Source organism: Lactuca serriola, chromosome 3 (genome assembly GCF_051521515.1).
Source record: "Lactuca serriola cultivar US96UC23 chromosome 3, Lser_US96UC23_V15, whole genome shotgun sequence".
Lineage (NCBI taxonomy): Eukaryota > Viridiplantae > Streptophyta > Magnoliopsida > Asterales > Asteraceae > Lactuca > Lactuca serriola.
Genome location: NC_136410.1, coordinates 94,783,809 through 94,802,400, shown reverse-complemented (window position 1 = coordinate 94,802,400; position 18,592 = coordinate 94,783,809). Strand labels below are relative to the sequence as shown.

The 18,592-nt window shown below is 36.0% G+C and overlaps 1 protein-coding gene across 1 annotated transcript; it reads left to right on the top strand.

The window, feature by feature from the left end:
• The first annotated feature begins 4,717 nt into the window (after positions 1–4,717).
• LOC145092886 (ALA-interacting subunit 5-like) lies at positions 4,718–8,300 on the top strand. The gene is made up of 8 exons (XM_079030877.1): positions 4,718–4,829; positions 5,414–5,547; positions 5,627–5,743; positions 5,848–5,918; positions 6,015–6,315; positions 6,405–6,694; positions 7,497–7,556; positions 8,073–8,300. The coding sequence occupies exons 1-7, from the start codon at positions 4,721–4,723 to the stop codon at positions 7,549–7,551; spliced, it is 1,077 nt and encodes a 358-aa protein (XP_078887003.1). The 5' UTR covers positions 4,718–4,720; the 3' UTR covers positions 7,552–7,556; positions 8,073–8,300.
• The last annotated feature ends 10,292 nt before the right edge of the window (positions 8,301–18,592 follow it).

The window sequence follows — 18,592 nt, the reverse complement described above, 5'->3', positions numbered from 1 at the left end:
AATATACCCTAAAATCCATGCATGGCATCCATACTTGACCAGAAGCTAGATCTAGCCCACCATGGGACCATTTTGCCCTGGAGATTCATAAAGTTGCGAACTTTATGAACCCCATGCATGCAATCGACAAGAATGATAGGAAATGAAGAGTAAACTCAAGATCTAGTCATACTCTAACATAAAAATCGAATCTTGAGTGCCTACAATAGTCCACAAGATGGTCAAGCTCAAGAGTGAGGGCTTTGTTTGTTGGATCTTCTCCTTCTTCTTACTATCTTCTTCTTCTTAAGCTCCAAAAGTCACTCTAGCTCACAATATGAGAGAAAATGGATATTAGGGTTTAACACTGACGTTCTTAGGGTTTGGAGGCTGATGGAAGGTTAGACTCAAGATTTTAAGGATATATATATATATATATATATATATATATATATATATATATATATATATATATATAGGGTGCAAACCTTAAAATTTAGGGTTTTCCTTTATGGTGCCTACTCGTCGAGTTGGGTCTTCCAATTCGCCGAGTAGGTCCTAAATCCCGCGTCCAATAATCAATCTCTACTTGTTAAGTTGGGCTCACCAACTCGTCGAGTCCTAGTACAAAACCCTAAAAACGTAGAAAATCAAATGATACCTGGAACAGGCGTTACAAATCTCCCCCACTTGAACTAGACTTCATCCTCGAAGTCTGCTGATGCAAATCTGGGTAGTGATCTCGCATCTCCTCTTCCGGCTCTCATGTCCATTTGGAGCCTCTTCGGTGCTGCCATTGCACCTTCACCAACTTCATCTCCTTGTTCCGAAGGACCTTCGTTTTCTTATCCAAAATCGCAAAGGGCCTCTCAATGTAGTTCAGGCTCTCATCTACCTGAATGTCGTCCAAGGAAATAATTGTGGCCTTAACCGTGACACACTTATGAAGTTGAGATGCATGGAAGGTGTTGTGTATCTGGATGAGCTCGTCTGGTAGATCCAAACGGTAAGCCACCTTGCCCACCCGGGCCGAAATCCTGAACGTGCCAATATATCAGGGCCCTAACTTGCCCCTCTTTCGGAACCTGATGACTCCCTTCCATGGCGACACTTTTAGTCAAACAAAGTCCCCTACCTGGAACTCGAGGTCCGATCGACGCCGGTCATCATAGCTTTTCTGACAGCTCTGTGCGACTTGTAGCCGATCGCGCACCTATTGAATCAGCTCGGTAGTCTTGAGCACTACCTCGGTGCTCCCCATGAATCGGTGTCCAACCTCACCCCAACAAATAGGGGTCCTACACCTCTGACCATATAACATCTCTAACGGAGGTCGGTCGATACTAGCATGAATGCATGATAACTATTGTTATATGAAAACTCTGCTAGTGGGAGGTATGTATCCCAACTCCCTCCAAAATCTAATACGTATGCCCGAACATGTCCTCGAGTGTCTGGATTGTCATCTCACTCTGGACATCTGTCTGGGGTGGTACGCCGTGCTGAAATGTAACTGATTGCCCAACTCATCGTGGAACTTCTTCCAGAATCTAGATGTAAATCGAACATTCCTGTCAAAGACTATTGACATTGGAACCCCGTGCCTAACCACCACCTCTCGCACATAAATATCCACTAATTTCTTTGCGGAGAGGCTCTCAGAAATTGGAATAAAGTGGGTATTCTTCGTCAATCTATCCACAATCAACCATATGACATCCACACCCCTCATTGTCCTCGGTAACTTCGTGATGAATTCCATGGAGATCTATTCCCACTTCCACATATGAATGGGTAGCGACTGAACCTTGCCATGCGGCCGCTAATGTTCGGCCTTGACCTTCCTGCAGGTCAAGCACCGCTCCACAAACCAAGAGATCTCCCGCTTCATGCAGGGCAACTAGTAGCTCAACCACTGATTTCTATACATTTTTGTAGCTCCCAGATGTATAGAGAACTTGGACTTATGTTCCTCCTCCAATATCTTCTGTCTCACTCCCCCAGTCACCGGTACCCACACCCGACTACACTGTGTCAAAAGTCCGCGACCATCCCGCACAAATAAGGGAAAATATCCCCAAATCCGCTCTATCTTCCAGTTCTCTTTCTTCAAACCTTCCACTTGAGCCTTGTTGATCATATCTAGCAGTGGAGAGACCACTGTCATCCTCAGAAAAACGTTCCCGATTGGAGGACCTGCCATTTTGTGGCTCAAAGAATCGGCCACCACGTTGGCCTTCCCTGGATAGTACAAGATCTCACAATCATAATCTTTCAGTACATCCAACCACCTCCTCTGCTGCGTGTTTAGGTTATGTTGATCTATCAAATACTTCAAACTTTTAAGATAAGTGAAGAAGGTACACCGAACTCCATACATATAATGCCTCCACATCTTAAGGGAAAACACCACTACCCCCAATTCCAGGTCGTGAGTGGGGTAGTTCGCCTCGTGAGGCTTCAACTGCGTCGAGGCGTACGCGATCACATGCCCTCTCTGCATCAATACAACGCCTAACCCCGAGATCGATGCATCATAGTACACTACCAAATCATCCAGCCCCTCAGATAATACGAGAATTGGAGCCTCACATAACCTCTGTCTCAAGGTCTCGAAAGCCGACTGCTGGTCCAGGCCCCACCAGAAAGTCACGTTCTTCTTGGTCAAACGGGTCAGTGACACAACGATCTTGGAGAAATCCTGGATGAATCTCCGATAATACCCCGCTAGGCCCAAGAAGCTACGATCTTGGAAAAAATATTTTAATACTTTTTGTTTATTTATTATTAATTAATGTTTTTAGAATAAAATAATTGCTCCCACCATTTACGTCCCCAACCCCTCTTAATTATTACTTTCATTGAACAAAACCCTAGAGCTAAATACCCCATTTCCCTTCTCTCCATCAGAAATGATCACCCACTAGCTCTTCACCGAAAACAACTGTTCACCGCCCATAGTTTCCGAACCACCCCTGCCCACCGGAAGACACCATGTCTCTCTCTCCCTCTCTCTTTTTCTGTCCCTCACAAACGACTAGCATAACCACCAGATATGTCAAAAGTCTAATCACTGATGACCACCACAATAATCAGATCGGTTAACGTCGTCGTCAGAGATTTGGACCACCGAAAAGTAGTACCTATATTTTATCCCTCTTATTGCTTGTTTTTGTCCATCTCTTCATCATATCTAAACAGCCACCAACATATATGTTGGTTTGAAAGGCTGAAGAACAAATCTGATGGTTTTAACGACGCTAGTGTTTCAGGTGATGTTATGGTTTTTAGATGGTGATGATGGCGCTAGGGTTTCAGGCAAAGATCAGGGAGACTAGTAGGAGAGAAACCAACATTGTTTTGATACTATTTCCGACGATGATCAACATCTCCGATGGAGGTGTACGCGTCAGACATGAACAAAGGAAGTGTAATGAAGTGGTGGTTAGTGGCAACAATTAAGAGGGTTATCGGTGGTGGTGGTGATGGGTAGGTGTTCTTAAAGAGAGAGAGAGAGAGAGAGAGAGAGAGAGAGATTATATAGATATTAGGTTTATAGTCATTTTATGTCTTAGAAGGGATGGAGCATGCAAATTTAAAATAACGAGGGTCGAAAAATGCAACTTTAATCAAACGAGGGATGATCCAAATTAATTTTTAAAAATATGGATTAAACGTAGTTTTTGACACCTACACGAGTGACGACTCATGTAACTTACTCAAATAATTTTTTCGGTTGAAACTCGATTGGTTGAATTGTATTAAATTTGATATGTGGGGATGCGTTTGTGTTTTGAAACTTGATTATTGACTATTATGTTTTTTTGAAAGCCAACTTAAATACATGTAAGTATTATAAATTGTATCATCATTAGTTTCACCTTATTTATAACCAGTTCTTATTTAAAAAATAACTGAAAAACCAAAACCGGCATCAGAACCGATAGTCCGGTTCTTATAAACCCGTCCGATTCAAATCTAGTTCCAACATTCATCCTAAATATGGACCCATACCTTATAGTCGTGATAGACCCATATCGTATATCAATGTTTTAAAAACCGGTTTTTTAGTTGAACCGGGACGATGACCGGTTTTCGGTTCAACCGGTTTGACCGCTGAATAAACCGGTTTCTATAATTTTAATCTTTTTTCGTATTTTAGTACACATACCTATATACACAAATCAAGAATATGATGTCCACAAGTTCAAACATTAAAATACACATGAAAACAAGTTATAGATCATTCTAAGTACATTAAAATAACTCATAACCATAGTTTTACATCAATTCATGTGCATTAAAAAGCAAATAAAGTCCTAGATGAATATAAATATATCAAAAAACTTCATAATATTTATCATATGCTTTTATTCAAATTTTTTTAATAAATATGAAAAAACTACCAAAATTTATTATGCAAAATGTTTCGATTTCATATGTTTTTATTCAATTTAACCAGTTCAACCAGATTTTTATAAAAACCGACCGGTTCAATCCGATTCAAAAATAGACATAAAATCAGTGATAGCTGAACCCTTCACTTCTCCGATTCTCAGTACAACCGGTTTGATCGGCCGGTTCAAACCTGTTTTTAAAAGATTGCCGTATATTTTATAAACAAAAGTTACGTTATATCTTATCTCATCTCATAAAAAAATAAAAATACAAATCACACAAGACACGTGTCACAATCGTGCAACTCCTTGCCTACAACACTTCCCTTTATGGCTTTACTATTATGTTGCCAACCGATTCATCATTCATCCCCAAATTTACAAACGCAGGCATGAATCAAGAGGTCACCAATGGAGCCTCGAAATCCAAAAAGAATTCCAAAAAACCCGAATGTATGTACTTCTTTCTCTCAACTATACATCATACTTCGCAACTTCACTTTGATTTTCACATGCATTGCAATTCGTTATGCAAAACCCCTAAGAATTTTTTTTTTTCAAAACTTCATTACAGCATTCGTATCGTTTCCAGTGCTTTGTATAATTTTGTTTTCCAAGTGTTGTAATTGTTGTTTCCCCTCTACTGATTTGGGGTTTATTTGTGTTCTGGAATTGAAGTGGTTACTGGCTTACTGCGCCAGTTATTGCCTAAGGGTTTGTGGGTTTTTCGTTTTAATTGGAGGTCGTGATCTTATAATGCATACACAGTTTTCGACATGATTTCTTCGATCTCTGAAGAATTCCTCATCTCCTAGGGGTTTTCAGTTTTTTTTGGGGGTATTTACTCCTGGTTACATTCTGCTGTTAGTAAAATTAAACCGTTTTAGGGTTTATCTCAAAATCGTAGCGAGAATAAACACGAATTTATATGATCGAGAAGAGAACGAAGTGGTGAATACGTATATATAAGTTCAATCACACCATTTACGCAATATACCTCGATTGATTTTTTAACTAACGATAATCGATCGTTCCAGATTCTAGGTTTACACAGCAAGAACTTCCCGCCTGGAAACCAATCCTAACCCCAGGATGGGTGATCACATCGTTTCTAGCAATCGCCATGCTGTTCATCCCCATCGGACTTGTCTCTCTGTTTGCATCAGAACGTGTAAGAATCAAACTTTTATGTGCTTATCAGTAGTGTTCTTACTTCTTATGCTATATCAAACCTTCTTATTGTTATGCAGGTGGTGGAAATTGTGTATCGCTATGATCAAGATTGTGTCCCTGAAATTTATCGAGGCAATGTGACTTCATATATTCAAAACCCCCTCACTAACAAAACATGCATCAAGAATGTCACTGTTAGTCCACTCTTCTCATAGTATTCCACATAACTCACTTTTGATCAAAAGACATAAATACCCCTCATCAGAAGAATATTCACTTTATCCACATGTATCTACAGGTACCAAAGAAAATGGAAGCCCCTATCTTTGTGTATTATCAGCTTGACAACTTCTACCAAAACCATCGTAGGTAAGTTAGTATCTTAATGACTCAATACAGAAACTCAGGAGTGTTAAGTAGTTAAGTTAACTATTTACGAAATTGCCCTCGATTATTTCTTTTCAGATATGTGAAAAGTAGAAGTGACAAACAACTACGTAGTGGAGAAGATGATTTTTCAACAAAAGGATGTGAGCCTGAAGCTAAATCGAGTAGTGGGAAACCAATTGTTCCATGTGGATTAATTGCATGGAGTTTATTCAATGACACCTACAATTTACTAATGCAAGACAAAGTTTTGAAAATAAACAAGAAGGGCATTGCATGGAAAAGTGACACCAAGGTCAAATTCGGGTCAAATGTGTATCCCAAGAATTTTCAGTCTGGAGGTTTAATTGGTGGTGGAAAGCTCAACCAAAGCATACCTGTAAGTTTAAGTGTTTTAACTTTCTTGATTTTGATTTATTTAGTAAAAATATAGTATTTGGATAAGTTATTATTATATGATGATGATAGTTGAGTGAGCAAGAGGATCTTATAGTATGGATGAGGACTGCAGCATTGCCTACTTTTAGAAAGCTTTATGGGAAAATAAGTATGGATCTTGAAGCTCATGAGACAATAACTGTTGTTTTGGAGAACAATTATAATACGTATAGTTTTGGGGGACAAAAGAAGCTTGTTTTATCAACAACAAGTTGGATTGGTGGAAAAAATGATTTTCTTGGAATTGCTTATCTTACAGTTGGTGGGATTTGCTTGTTCATGGCACTAAACTTCATCCTTCTCTATGTTTTTAAGCCCCGGTGAGTTAGCTTACACGTTTGTTTGTTTGTTACACTGGACTGGATTGGACTGGACAACGTTTTTTTTCATGAGAAGGGCATTCTTGTCTTTTTGTACAGACCATAAAGGGAGGTCTTATCTATCCTACCTTTTTAGTGAGAGAAAATTTTGTTGTCCATCCCACATTTTTGGTTGAAATAGAAAATTGCAATTTTTGTTTATTTTTGATAATGAGGATGAGAAGGGCATTCTCGTCTTTTTGCACAGACCTCAAAAGGGAGTTCTTATCTATCCTATCTTTTTTAGTGAGACAAAAATTTGTTGTCCCAATTCACTTTTTTGGTTGGGACAGAAAATTGCAGTTTTTTTGTCTGTTTTTGATAATAAGGATGAAAAGGGCATTCTCGTCTTTTTCCATAGACGAGAGGGATTTGTTGGTACAACTTTTTAAGTGACACAAAAGTTTGCAACTTTTGACTATTTTTGATGATGAAGATGAGAAGGGGATTCTTGTCCTTTTCCACATATACATAGAGATCCTCTTCCAACTTTTTGGGTGACAAAAAATTAAATTTTTTGAATATTTTGATGATAAATATGAGAATGCATTCTTGTCCAGACAAGAAAGAAGGGAGTTTCTTGTCTCTATCCTTCAAAAAATTGCAATTTTTTTATAATAAGGATGAGAAGGGTATTCTTGTCTTTTTCTTTTCTTATGTCCTTTTATATGTGAAAGCAAATGCCTTATTGTTTTATTGTCTTTTATATGTGAAAGCAAATGCCTTATTGTTTTGTTGTTGTGGTTGGTTATTGGTGATGCAGGCCTCTTGGGGATCCATCCTACTTGTCATGGAATAGGAATTCAAGTAGGCATTGAATTAGGTGGGTTTTTTTTTTTTTTTTTTTTTTTTTTTTTTTAAATTCCTATTTTAAAAATATATGAAGTTTATAGGTATTAACATGAAGTTGTGTTCATAGTTATGTTTCTATCTATCTTACCTTGAATCAATGTGATCAACTAATGTTGAATATAATGTTGGCAAAGAAAGTTGATACCACTTTAACATATATGATTGTTTTGTTTATCTTATTAAGATAATCATTGAACTTGTTATAAATATTGGGCTTTTAAGAATCTATAAATAAGTTAAATAAGCTTATATATTATAATAGGATATTATTGTTGAACAAATTTCATCTTAAATTATTTATTTTATATGATCGTCACTATACATATGATGATTTCATAGTTTTCTTTGGGGCTTTTGTGTAAGTCTTTTAATTACAAGTTTTGATGAACTGCACTTGTGTGTTCTACTGTAGGTGTGAACACACTAACCTAGGATAATATAGAGTGTGCATGTTTCAATCCTTAAGTGTGAGCGTGTTCTATTGTAGGTGTGAACACACTTAGGATGATATAGAGTGTGTTCCAATCCTTAAGGCTAACTGGTAAGGGGGACTAAAGGATGCATGAGGTCCTACTTGACTACCTAACCCACGCGTGAACACCGAGGGGCGTACCTGTCTTGTGACGTGGTTCCAGCTACGGGCGAAGACGGAGGATTTGATTGGTCAATGGTTTTGACCGTTTCTTTTTTTGAATGTTGGTTAGAATTAAAAAAGAAACTTTTTCACATTTAAACTTAATCTTCATATATATATATATATATATATATATATATATATATATATATATATATATATATATATATATATATATATATATACCATAATAAATGAAAATGTTATTGCCACTTGTCATTCTCTTATTTAATTTGCCACATGTTATTTTATCATAATTTTGAAATATATTTATTTTTCACTTGTCAATTACTTTATTATTCATTTCCACTATATCATTAATTTAGTTTTCATAAACTACACCTACTATAATAACTATTAATTTGAAATTTGAAATTTGAAATTTCAATTTCAAATAAATTTACACTTTAAACCTTTGTATTTAACATTTTATTATAATAACTAGTTTAGTACACGGGTCTAACAATTAAACACATAATTTTAATTAATTTATTTTTTGTATGTTTTTTTTTTCATAATTTTCATTTCTTTCATATTTTAAATTCAAATAAACTTCTTATTTAATCACTTCTATTTAACATTATGTTTTAATTAACCTGTATAATATACGAGTTTCACAACTAGTATACGAATAGTTCTTTCTGGTGTCAAAATGCACGTTTAATCCATATTTTTAAAAATTAACTCGGGCTTTCCCTCGTTATTTTAATACTTACACGTTTCATCCCTCAAACATAAAAATACCATTTTGCCCTTATTTATTTATTTTTTAATTTTCTTTTATTTATTTATTATATTTAAATTAAAAAGAAAAGAAGAAAAACTATAAATATCCATGCTCCAACGCTTCATCCCTTCATTCACCCCTTCCCTTTCCCAACTTTGTCTTTTTTTTTTTTTTTTTTTTTTTTTTTTTTTTTTTTTTCTATCACTAGTGTAGCTTAATTTTCAGACACCATCACCGACATCCCCTTTAACCTCCGTTGGCCATCACCAGCATGTAGATGAGAGCTATCTTGCTTATTTTTACATTTTCCCTACTTTCCCTCTTTCTAAGATTACATTTTTCTCTAAAAAAAACCACCAGGTGAACACATCCATTGTTTCCGGCCACCCCCAACACCTCCATTGTTTCCGATCACTCCAACACCTCCACCAGGGCTAGAACTTCCATCACCATCCTAACCATCACCCACCACTCCGGACCAACCTTTTTTCCATTAAAACCCAAATGAAAAACCCTAGATCAATAAACACAAATCAAAGCAAATCGAGAAAACCTGTGGGGGGAAATAGTTTGCAGAGAAAAGTTTAACCGCCTCTATCTCCACCTGAAATCCTAAATCTGAGGTATTGGTCATATTGATCTGAGATAGGGGAGGGGGAGAAAATCCTATTACACATCGTCATCTCCGTCGGTTCGGTTTTCGATCGACCATCTTCCTCACTCAAACCTCAAAGAACGGTGACAACAGGAAGAGAAGGGATCATCAGAGATTCTGGTAGTTTCTTTAGGGTTGGTGGGGGTCGAAGCTTGGATTTCTGCACATGAAGAGAGGGTGAAGATTTTTCGGAAGTGGTCCTGTCCGGTGACAGGATTTTAACTTGAAGGGGTGTGCTCCGGTGGTGGTTGTCCGGAAGTGGTGTTGGGTGGTTCTTCAACAGTTAAGAGAAAGGAGAGGAAGATGGGTGAAAAGGAACCAACTGGGTGGGTGGGGTGGGGACGTTGGGTTATGAACGTAGGGCCTTATTTTTTTTCTTTTATTTTTGAATTCATAATAACAATAACAACCTTAAATTAATTGGAAAAGAAATACAAAAAAGGACATAATAGTCATTTTATGTCTCGTAAGCGATGAAGCGTGCAAATTTAGACTAACGAAGGATGAAGCATGCAACTTTAAACCAAACGAGGGACGGTCTGAGTAAATTTTTGAAAATAGGGACTGAACATGCCTTTTGACACTTTCAAGCACTCTTTCAACAATATGAATAATTTTTTTTGGGTTCAATTTCTTCTTTTTCATCCGATGATGATGATTCTGATGATGAATTAGTTTTGCACACGTTGTCTGCGACACACAACATGGTGCGTCAGAGAGGCGAAAGTTCAAATTTCAAAAAGAAGTGTAGAGCATCGATTAATCGGGATCGTATTGCGTAAAACGAACTTTTGGTACGTGATTACCTTGCCCCTTATAGTTTATACAACCTATCAAAATTCATAGATCTTTTTCGTATTAGTATAAATTTATTCTTATGCATAGCTAGAAATTTAGAAAACAATTATGAGTTTTTTCAATTGAGATGGAATGCTAGAAGTAAACGTGGTTTTACTACAATTCAAAAATGCATAACAATTCTTAGACAATTGACCTACGACATAGTTGCAAACGCATGAGAGGACGGGTTGAGAATGTGCGTATCTTTTTTGTGAGTATGTTATAGTGCTTTATGATGTCATATACTTGGGAAATCTGACTAGAAGTGATGTCGAACAGTTGTATGACGTTCATCAAGCTAAACATAGTTTTCCAGGAATGCTTGGTAGCCTTGAATGTACACATTGGGCATGGGAAAATTGTCCCAATGCATGGTGAGGTCAATTCACGTGAGGTGGTCATGGCGTGCCGACTGTTATATTAGAAACAATTCTTTCACATGACCTATGGTTTTGGCATGCATTTTTTGGTATGGCGGGGTTCGGAGAATCTCCACTATTTAATGACAGTTTGCAGGGTAAAGCACCAAACATGCCATATGTTGTGAATAGACATGAATATAACTATGGGTATTACCTTGGTGTACGAGATATATCCAAAGTACACTACATTTGTCAAGTCACACTCATATCCGGCCGATGAAAAACGAAAATTGTTCAAGTTTGCACATGAATATGCAAGGAAGGATGTGGAACAGACATTTGGAGTCCTCAAACAAAAGTAACACATAATCAAACATTCAGCACGAACATAGGATAGGGAAAAATTGATGAAGGTGATGAAATATTGTGTTATTTTACATAACAGACAATAAAAGAAGAGGGTAGTGCTATTTGTATGTATAATCCGAACGATATACTCAATCCACATGCAGTAATACAAGTCGGCAGCCCAACATACTTCATAGGGCTTTTGGAAATTCAAAACAGTGAAACATATTACAATCTACATCATGATTTGACTGAGCACATATGACAAAAGCAATTCGAACAACACAATGACAATGACGAGGAGGAGGATGAGGACGCGGAGTCGGACGATGAGAACGAGGCTAATGACGCCGAGGACAACGATGACGACGATTAGTATTTTCTATTTGATAGTTTAATTTCATTGTTTTTTATTAGTAATGTATGATTTAATTTTTATGTATTTTCAAATTTTAATTTAGATTTAAATTTCCAAGTATTAACGTTATTTTTTTATTAGTAAAATGTATGTTGAAATTTAAAATTATTATTTTTATATAAGTTAATGTTCTTTTTTTATTTGTAAAATATTTATTTATGTTTAATATGTTTTTTATTTAATATAATGCCAAAAAAGATAAATAATGTGGAGTGACAACCATTTCGAAGGGCTAGTGGTCTTAGCCTAAGTGTGAGCTTTCCTTATTGAATTTAACCTCTAATGTCCTATTAGAGGGGAATTAGGTGTCTCACCATTTAGAAATTAGTTGGACTTTAAACCCTGCCAATCACAGTCTTATGCACTAAAACTTGGGCCTAACATTTAGTCTAATGATAATAATGGGCGATTAACGATTGAGGTGATCCGTCTATTTAGTCTGTGTTTGGCACGCCACAACTAACTGATAAGCTAACTTATTTTTCGAGCTTTTTTAAGTTGTATGTTTGGAAAGCCAAAAAATAGCTTATAAGCTAGCTTTTTAAAAAACTACTTAGACTAGATTTTTAGGAGCTCTTTAAAAAAATTTAAAATATACCCTTTAATTAATTATAGTTACACATTCTTTTAAATGTGCTTTTATGTCATTTTATATTTTTTAGCTAACTTTTCAACTAATTTTACCAAACATCATTCAACTATCTGCTAGCTTTTCAACTATCCACTAACTTTTTATTTAACAACTAGTTTTTCAGCTAACAACTAGCGTTTCAGCTAGTATACCAAACATAGCCTTAGATGTCTTATGGAGAAGCATATAAAAACAACAAGGACCTCCACTTGGTGTTTATCAACTTGGAAAAAGCATATGATAGTGTTCGAAAGGAGACGATATTATGGACTTTAGAAGCTAAAAGGGTCTCATGTGACAAAAGGTCTGAGTATGTTGTATGGATCTGAATGTTGGTCAATGGATGGACTTTTTGTATTTCCCCATCAGATTATCGTCTTATCAACACAAATTTCATCCCTAATCGAACCCTAAAAACACTACACCCATCCTTGATCGAATCGAGAAGCAAATATGTAGAATGATTTCCAATTCAACATGTCAAATGAATTTTGATTCAAATCCTTTAAAGGTTTGAGTTTTGATTCAAAACCCCTAGAATTTTTAATGTCATCCAACCACTGCAGCCTAGCCTTTTTTTGGGCACCACCACCGGTGGTATTGCTGTTTCTTTTCCCCATTCTCATACTTCTCTTCATTACATCTTGATAACGTCTATTATATATATATATATATATATATATATATATATATATATATATGGCGTTTTCTTATTATTTTATACTATGTTTTTATGCTATTTAGAACTAAGAGGTACTTATAATTCTTTAATTTATATTTTACAGGCATAATTGTTGCTAGAGTGGAAACGAAGCGAAAAAGGCGGAAATTGGACCTGGATTGCTAAAAGGACCAAAGTGGCTGATCAAAGGCAGTTCCAAAAACAAGTTCCCCATTTCCAGCTTGAGAAAGGGTAGTGGTAGGGAAGTCTCAGTCCCAATTCGTTCTCGAGAGTCCCTGAAGCAAGGAAGCGTCTCTTTCCATAGCCCCTAATGGGGTTGGTTTTGACCCGTAAAGCTAGGCTCGATGTAATTGAGGCGAGTAGGGCTTTAGCAGCTTTTTAGATGTTATAGATAGCGGTTGAAGTTGAAACGGAAAGAAAAGTATGTACGAGCGGAAGTTTTCATGCCAACAAGTGCCTTTGTTTCGGGAAAGGCCAATACCCTTCTCGTAGTGTATAGTGGGGTGCCTTACCGCACCGCAGGCGGACGCGCGGTAGCGTTAACTAAGATAGTTAGCATAAATAGGACTCCAGTAAGCATCGGAGTAGATCTCTACTAAACAAAGCCAAAGAAATGCATTAAAACACCCTACTTTGCGTCTACAGACACTTATTGAAACCTTCTAAAAAGAAAAAGAGTCGACGGACTCTTCTAGTCTCCCCGGTGCCCGTGGGTGACAGCCTGCACTATGAGTGCTTGCTGCTCCGCCCGCAGCGCTTGCTGCGGTTTAGTGGGGTGTACGCCTAACGTACTTGGCTGGTGTCCTCAGATCAAATCGTGCATGTATCTCTAGTACGCCCCGCGTAGACCAACTTACGCCTAACATATGTAAGTCGATTCCAAAACTTATAAATAGCGATTTTCGGCCAACATAAGAGGATACTTCGATTTTCATTGATCCTTGGTCGATAAGTAACCTTCCTTCTGCTGTTTGAGCATCTATAAGGCGGCCGTAAGGCTGTTAAGCTGACAGGAGTGAAGATCTGAGGGATTAGAGAGTGGATTCATACTAGAGATCATGTGGTTTGTTGTTATGATCGTGATTAGCATTCCACTGTGATTCCACTATGTGTTTACTTTCTGATTTAGGTATTAACCCTTTGTTTAGCGTTCATGATTAGGTGAATTCTTGAATTTATGGTTTAATTGCTTTGAGGTTTATTTGTTCTTATTCAGTTTATTATGATTTCTTGATAAAGATCCTTATGTGTTGATGTTACATTCTTACCTGTTTATTGATGAGCATTGTTAGGGTAGATGAACAATCTAGTTTGATGTGCTTGAATCATAGGAGTTAATGAGTTATTAATTTTTATGACTAGTGTTTAATAAAAACCTAAGGTTAAACAGTAAGTTTGTGATTTAAATGTGTAAGTATGCATGTGATGACCACTCATATGTAATTAGCTTCATGATCTTGATGCTAGTAGTTCAAGTTTCTCATAATACGAACTGAATACTGAATTTTAGGATAACTAGTGCACTTGATCACTACTACTACAAGTCTTGAAAGTTAAAGGATTAGTTGTCTAGACCAAGAAACTAGTCATATTAGGAATCGATGAATGAAGAATAAATAACTTTTGTGTGAGCAATTGTCTATAATTTTTAGATGTAATTTGTCTAAACCAAAGTACCTAAAGAGATTTGTCTTCAGTCAGTTTATCGATATTTGTTGTTTAGTTGTTTATTTGAGATTAAATTCCATAAAACCCCTATTTACTGCTTTTATGTGTAGCCTATAATCAAAAACTCCAAATTAATTCACCACCGTCCCCTTAGTGTTCGACACCTGGTCTTACCATAACTATACTATTGCACGATTAGGTTCACAGCCTAGTGTGTTTAATAGTTCAGTTGCGATGAAATTGGTTTTATCAATTTAAAACTTGAGCAATTAAAATATACACATAAAAGCACACATCACATCTCTTTGTCTTGCTATTTTGCAATGTTGTTTGAAGATGAATATATGATATAAATTTTATAGGATTTGGTTTAGTTTTGATGAAGACATATTATTCGATTTACGTTATTTTTCTTTGTATTCTCAATATAGTAGCCATAGGAGTTAAACTATGGTGGTGGTAGGAGGTGGAAATGTTGTTTTGTGTTTTTAGATGGATGAATTTCTCAAGTTTAACGAATACATGCTAATGTTGGAGGAGGGTGTGAAGGAAATGACCAAAATTCCGTTATATGAGAAGCATATATCAGCTATTAAACATATAAATCTAGCGAAGGCTATCATAAGGACTATTCTTGCAAGATTTTTAACATAAGGACAATCTTTGCAAGAAATTCCTCATAAGGACCAAATGAAGGGGCAAGTTTTGTAGATATGAAGATGGGTAACATTTATTAGAAATTATATACCCAAAATAGTAGGACATACTTGAAAAAAATTGAAGGACCTACCTTAAAAAATCGAAGGACCTACCTTGTGTTTGTTGGATTAAGGTGTCTAAGCCAAAAACTAAATTGTAGGGCTGTGCATGGGTCGGTTTGGGTCGGTTTTGGACCCAAACCCAAACCAACCCATAAATGGTCAGTTTCTGGTTTTTAGAACCCAATAGGATTGGTTTCTGGTCGGTTCGGTTTCTTGGGTTCTGAGGTCGGTTTGGGCGGTTTTTCGGTTTCTTGGGTTCAACCCATACACTCACGGGTTCTGGGTTTAAACCCATGGGTTTAAGGTTTTAACCCATTTTCCATAAATGAAGTAACAAGTTAGATACTTCAAAAAATAACAAATTGAAGTTAAGTAATTCAAAAAACATGATTCTTACAACAAATAGTCCATTACAAGTTACAACTAAAGCCCGAAATAGTCTATTACAACTAAAACACAATAAAGTATGGGAGGTTTTCTCGGGTTGGATGGGTCGGTTTCTTGGGTCGGTTTGTCGGTTTTAAGTATGGGTCGGTTTCTTGGGTTGGATGGGTCGGTTTCTGGTTAGAAACCGAACCCGAACCCGATTTTCGGTTTCTAAAAATATCAAACCCAAACCATCGGTTTTGCTTCGGTTTCGGTTTTGTCAGTTTTAGTCGGTTTCTCAGTTTTTTGGTTTGGGTTTGCTCACCCCTACTAAATTGGTATACTCTTGTAGTTAGAAGCAAAGTCCCTTTTTGGGTTGCCCTCATAACTAGAACTTAGTTAGAATGACATTTAGAGAGACAAAGGATATACATTTATTAGTTTATTATATGATTAATAGCTTATAATTATAAATGATTTGTTAATATATTATGATTAATATATTAATTGGAAATAGACAATTGATTTGTTAATTTATAAGGTTTAATAAGAAATCAATTAGAATTGATTAATTATTAATCAGAATTAATCTGGAACTAATTCAAGATTAATTGGAATTAGTTAAATGTCCAAGGGTTGAATAGTAATTGTTCTTAACCAAGAAATGAAAGAAAATTCTAGAACCCATATAGTGGTGAACGAAATTTAGGAGTAATCTGAGGTTTCTGGAATATCCCAAAAGCTGATAAGGATACCATATTTGATAGAATAAATCTGAATATTTTATTATTCAAATCTATGGTTTTCCTTGTCTCATCCACACTATAAATAGGAACCCAAGAGTTATGATTTTCGTTCATATAACCCCCTTAAGGATAATCTGGCCGAAAATATCCTCTATCCTCTATCCTCTCTCCTCTTGTCTTCTAGTTCTAGTGTTTGGGTGTGAGCCATTAGAGGCATCATCCATTTGGTGTTAAGCTTTCCAAGACCTACACTACAAGAGGATTGAAGCGATTTGTTTTCTATAAAAAATCAAATGTATGTAACTCTAATCCCATGATTTCAATTATATTAGGCTTTATGCCAGTTTTTGTGTTCATTGTATGTTGCCTTTAAAGTGTTATGACATAGATCTTTTATAGGATGCATGTGCCATATTAATTGTTAATTGTTTTCCGCATTGTAGCATTTTATTTTTATATAAAATCCTACAGTGGTATCAGAGCTTAGTCTTGTCAAACATTGATTGCAAATGAGTTGAATCAAACTAAACTTGTTTTTCGCAAAACACTGTTCTCACGACATGACGATGTATCTGTCACGACGTGAGAATGGAGTTTTCCATATTTTAGGTAATTATCTTCCTAATCTGATTTATGGTAATTATCTGGTATTAATTCTGCTTGATTATGAATTTTGAAAGCCTTGCGTGATAATTAATGAACCCCTAAATATTAGGAGATATTCTTATTTGATAATTTTTAATTGGTTAAATTAAATTGAATTATCCTTATGAATTTGATAATTAACTTAATTGTAATGTAATTAAAAGATAATTATAAATTCATTATATGCTTAAATTGATTAATTAGTTATAAGATAATTTAGATAATTAATATTCAAACCTTGTATTTGAAAGGATTTAAAATATTCCTTATACATATGATTAAAAGTTTAATATATTATATGTACGAGACAAGTCATTTAATCAATAGTAGGCCTCATTCATGTAGCCATTCTTTAAGGGGGTATAAGAAAACGACATATAAAATTGTCACACCCCTGAACCAGACGGCGGAAACGTCCGAGGGCTCTTGTGACTTAATTGAATACCATCACAATGATTATACATGAATCATAACATCATTCATCACCATGCATTGAAATATTACAACTGGTATTGTTTACATTCAGTACATTGTTTTAAACATTACAATTCCATAACATAAACCGTTTGATCATTAATCTAAGCAAAACACCATGATATAACTTGATACATATTCTTCTGTTTACCTGTTACCTGAGAATACAAATTATTTTGAAAACGGTCAACATATGAAATGTTGGTGAGTTCATAAGTAATGTTATGGAAAATGATTTTTGTGAAGTTTGAAAACCCAGAAAATCCGATATTTTCTGAAAAGAGTATTGTTTATAAAAAGTGTGAAGATCCGTAAGTATGCTTGTCGATTTTGAAAACATGAATAATTGTTGAACTTTGTATACATCACGTAGGTTAAAATGTTGAACTCCTCGAGAAAACCCGATGTTTTCCCAGTGCGTAAATTACATGACTTGTTTATTATTATACCGATACGACGATTGTTTTTGATTACCCATGTGACCTTGGATTAATTAAGGGTTGTGAGTTGTTACAATCATGCATTATTGAAAATGACTAGTTTATAACTACAAATTATGAACGATCCTTGAGGCGTCGTCCATACTACTCACATAATCCAACCACCCTGACTTCTTTTGTTTAACGTCACGAATCTGCTTACTCGGTTTCTTATAGCCCCACAACCGAGGAGAAAGGAGGGTAAGAAGCCTCCTTTATTTCCATAAGTCATTCAAGGCTATCGGGAATGCGAAAGGCACATGGCCCGACTCGCATTTGACTTCTCGACTTTGCTAGCAGTACTAATGGGCCCTTGGGGCCCAACAACACAATAGAGCTATTGAAAGTCCTTTTACATGGAATTAGGTCATAGAAGGCCCATTAACATGTAAGCGAGTCCCCTTCGGGCCCAAAGATCATGTTATTGGGCTAGCAAGGCCCAACAAGCACGATTTGAAACTTTCAAGCCCAAAGATTGAATATTGACTCCTCGTAGTTGTCGCGTGTTTATTGAAGTACTACGGTTATTTGATTTTTGTTTTGTTAATGATTCGAGACCGAATCAATTCGT

What these genes read in the sequence shown, in the direction of transcription:
- LOC145092886 (XM_079030877.1), top strand. Translation starts at nt 4,721, where the DNA reads ATGTTGCCAACCGATTCATCATTCATCCCCAAATTTACAAACGCAGGC. An exon ending in GAATTCCAAAAAACCCGAAT is followed by an intron (nt 4,830 to 5,413) that starts GTATGTACTTCT and finishes CGATCGTTCCAG; the next exon opens with ATTCTAGGTTTACACAGCAA. An exon ending in CTCTGTTTGCATCAGAACGT is followed by an intron (nt 5,548 to 5,626) that starts GTAAGAATCAAA and finishes ATTGTTATGCAG; the next exon opens with GTGGTGGAAATTGTGTATCG.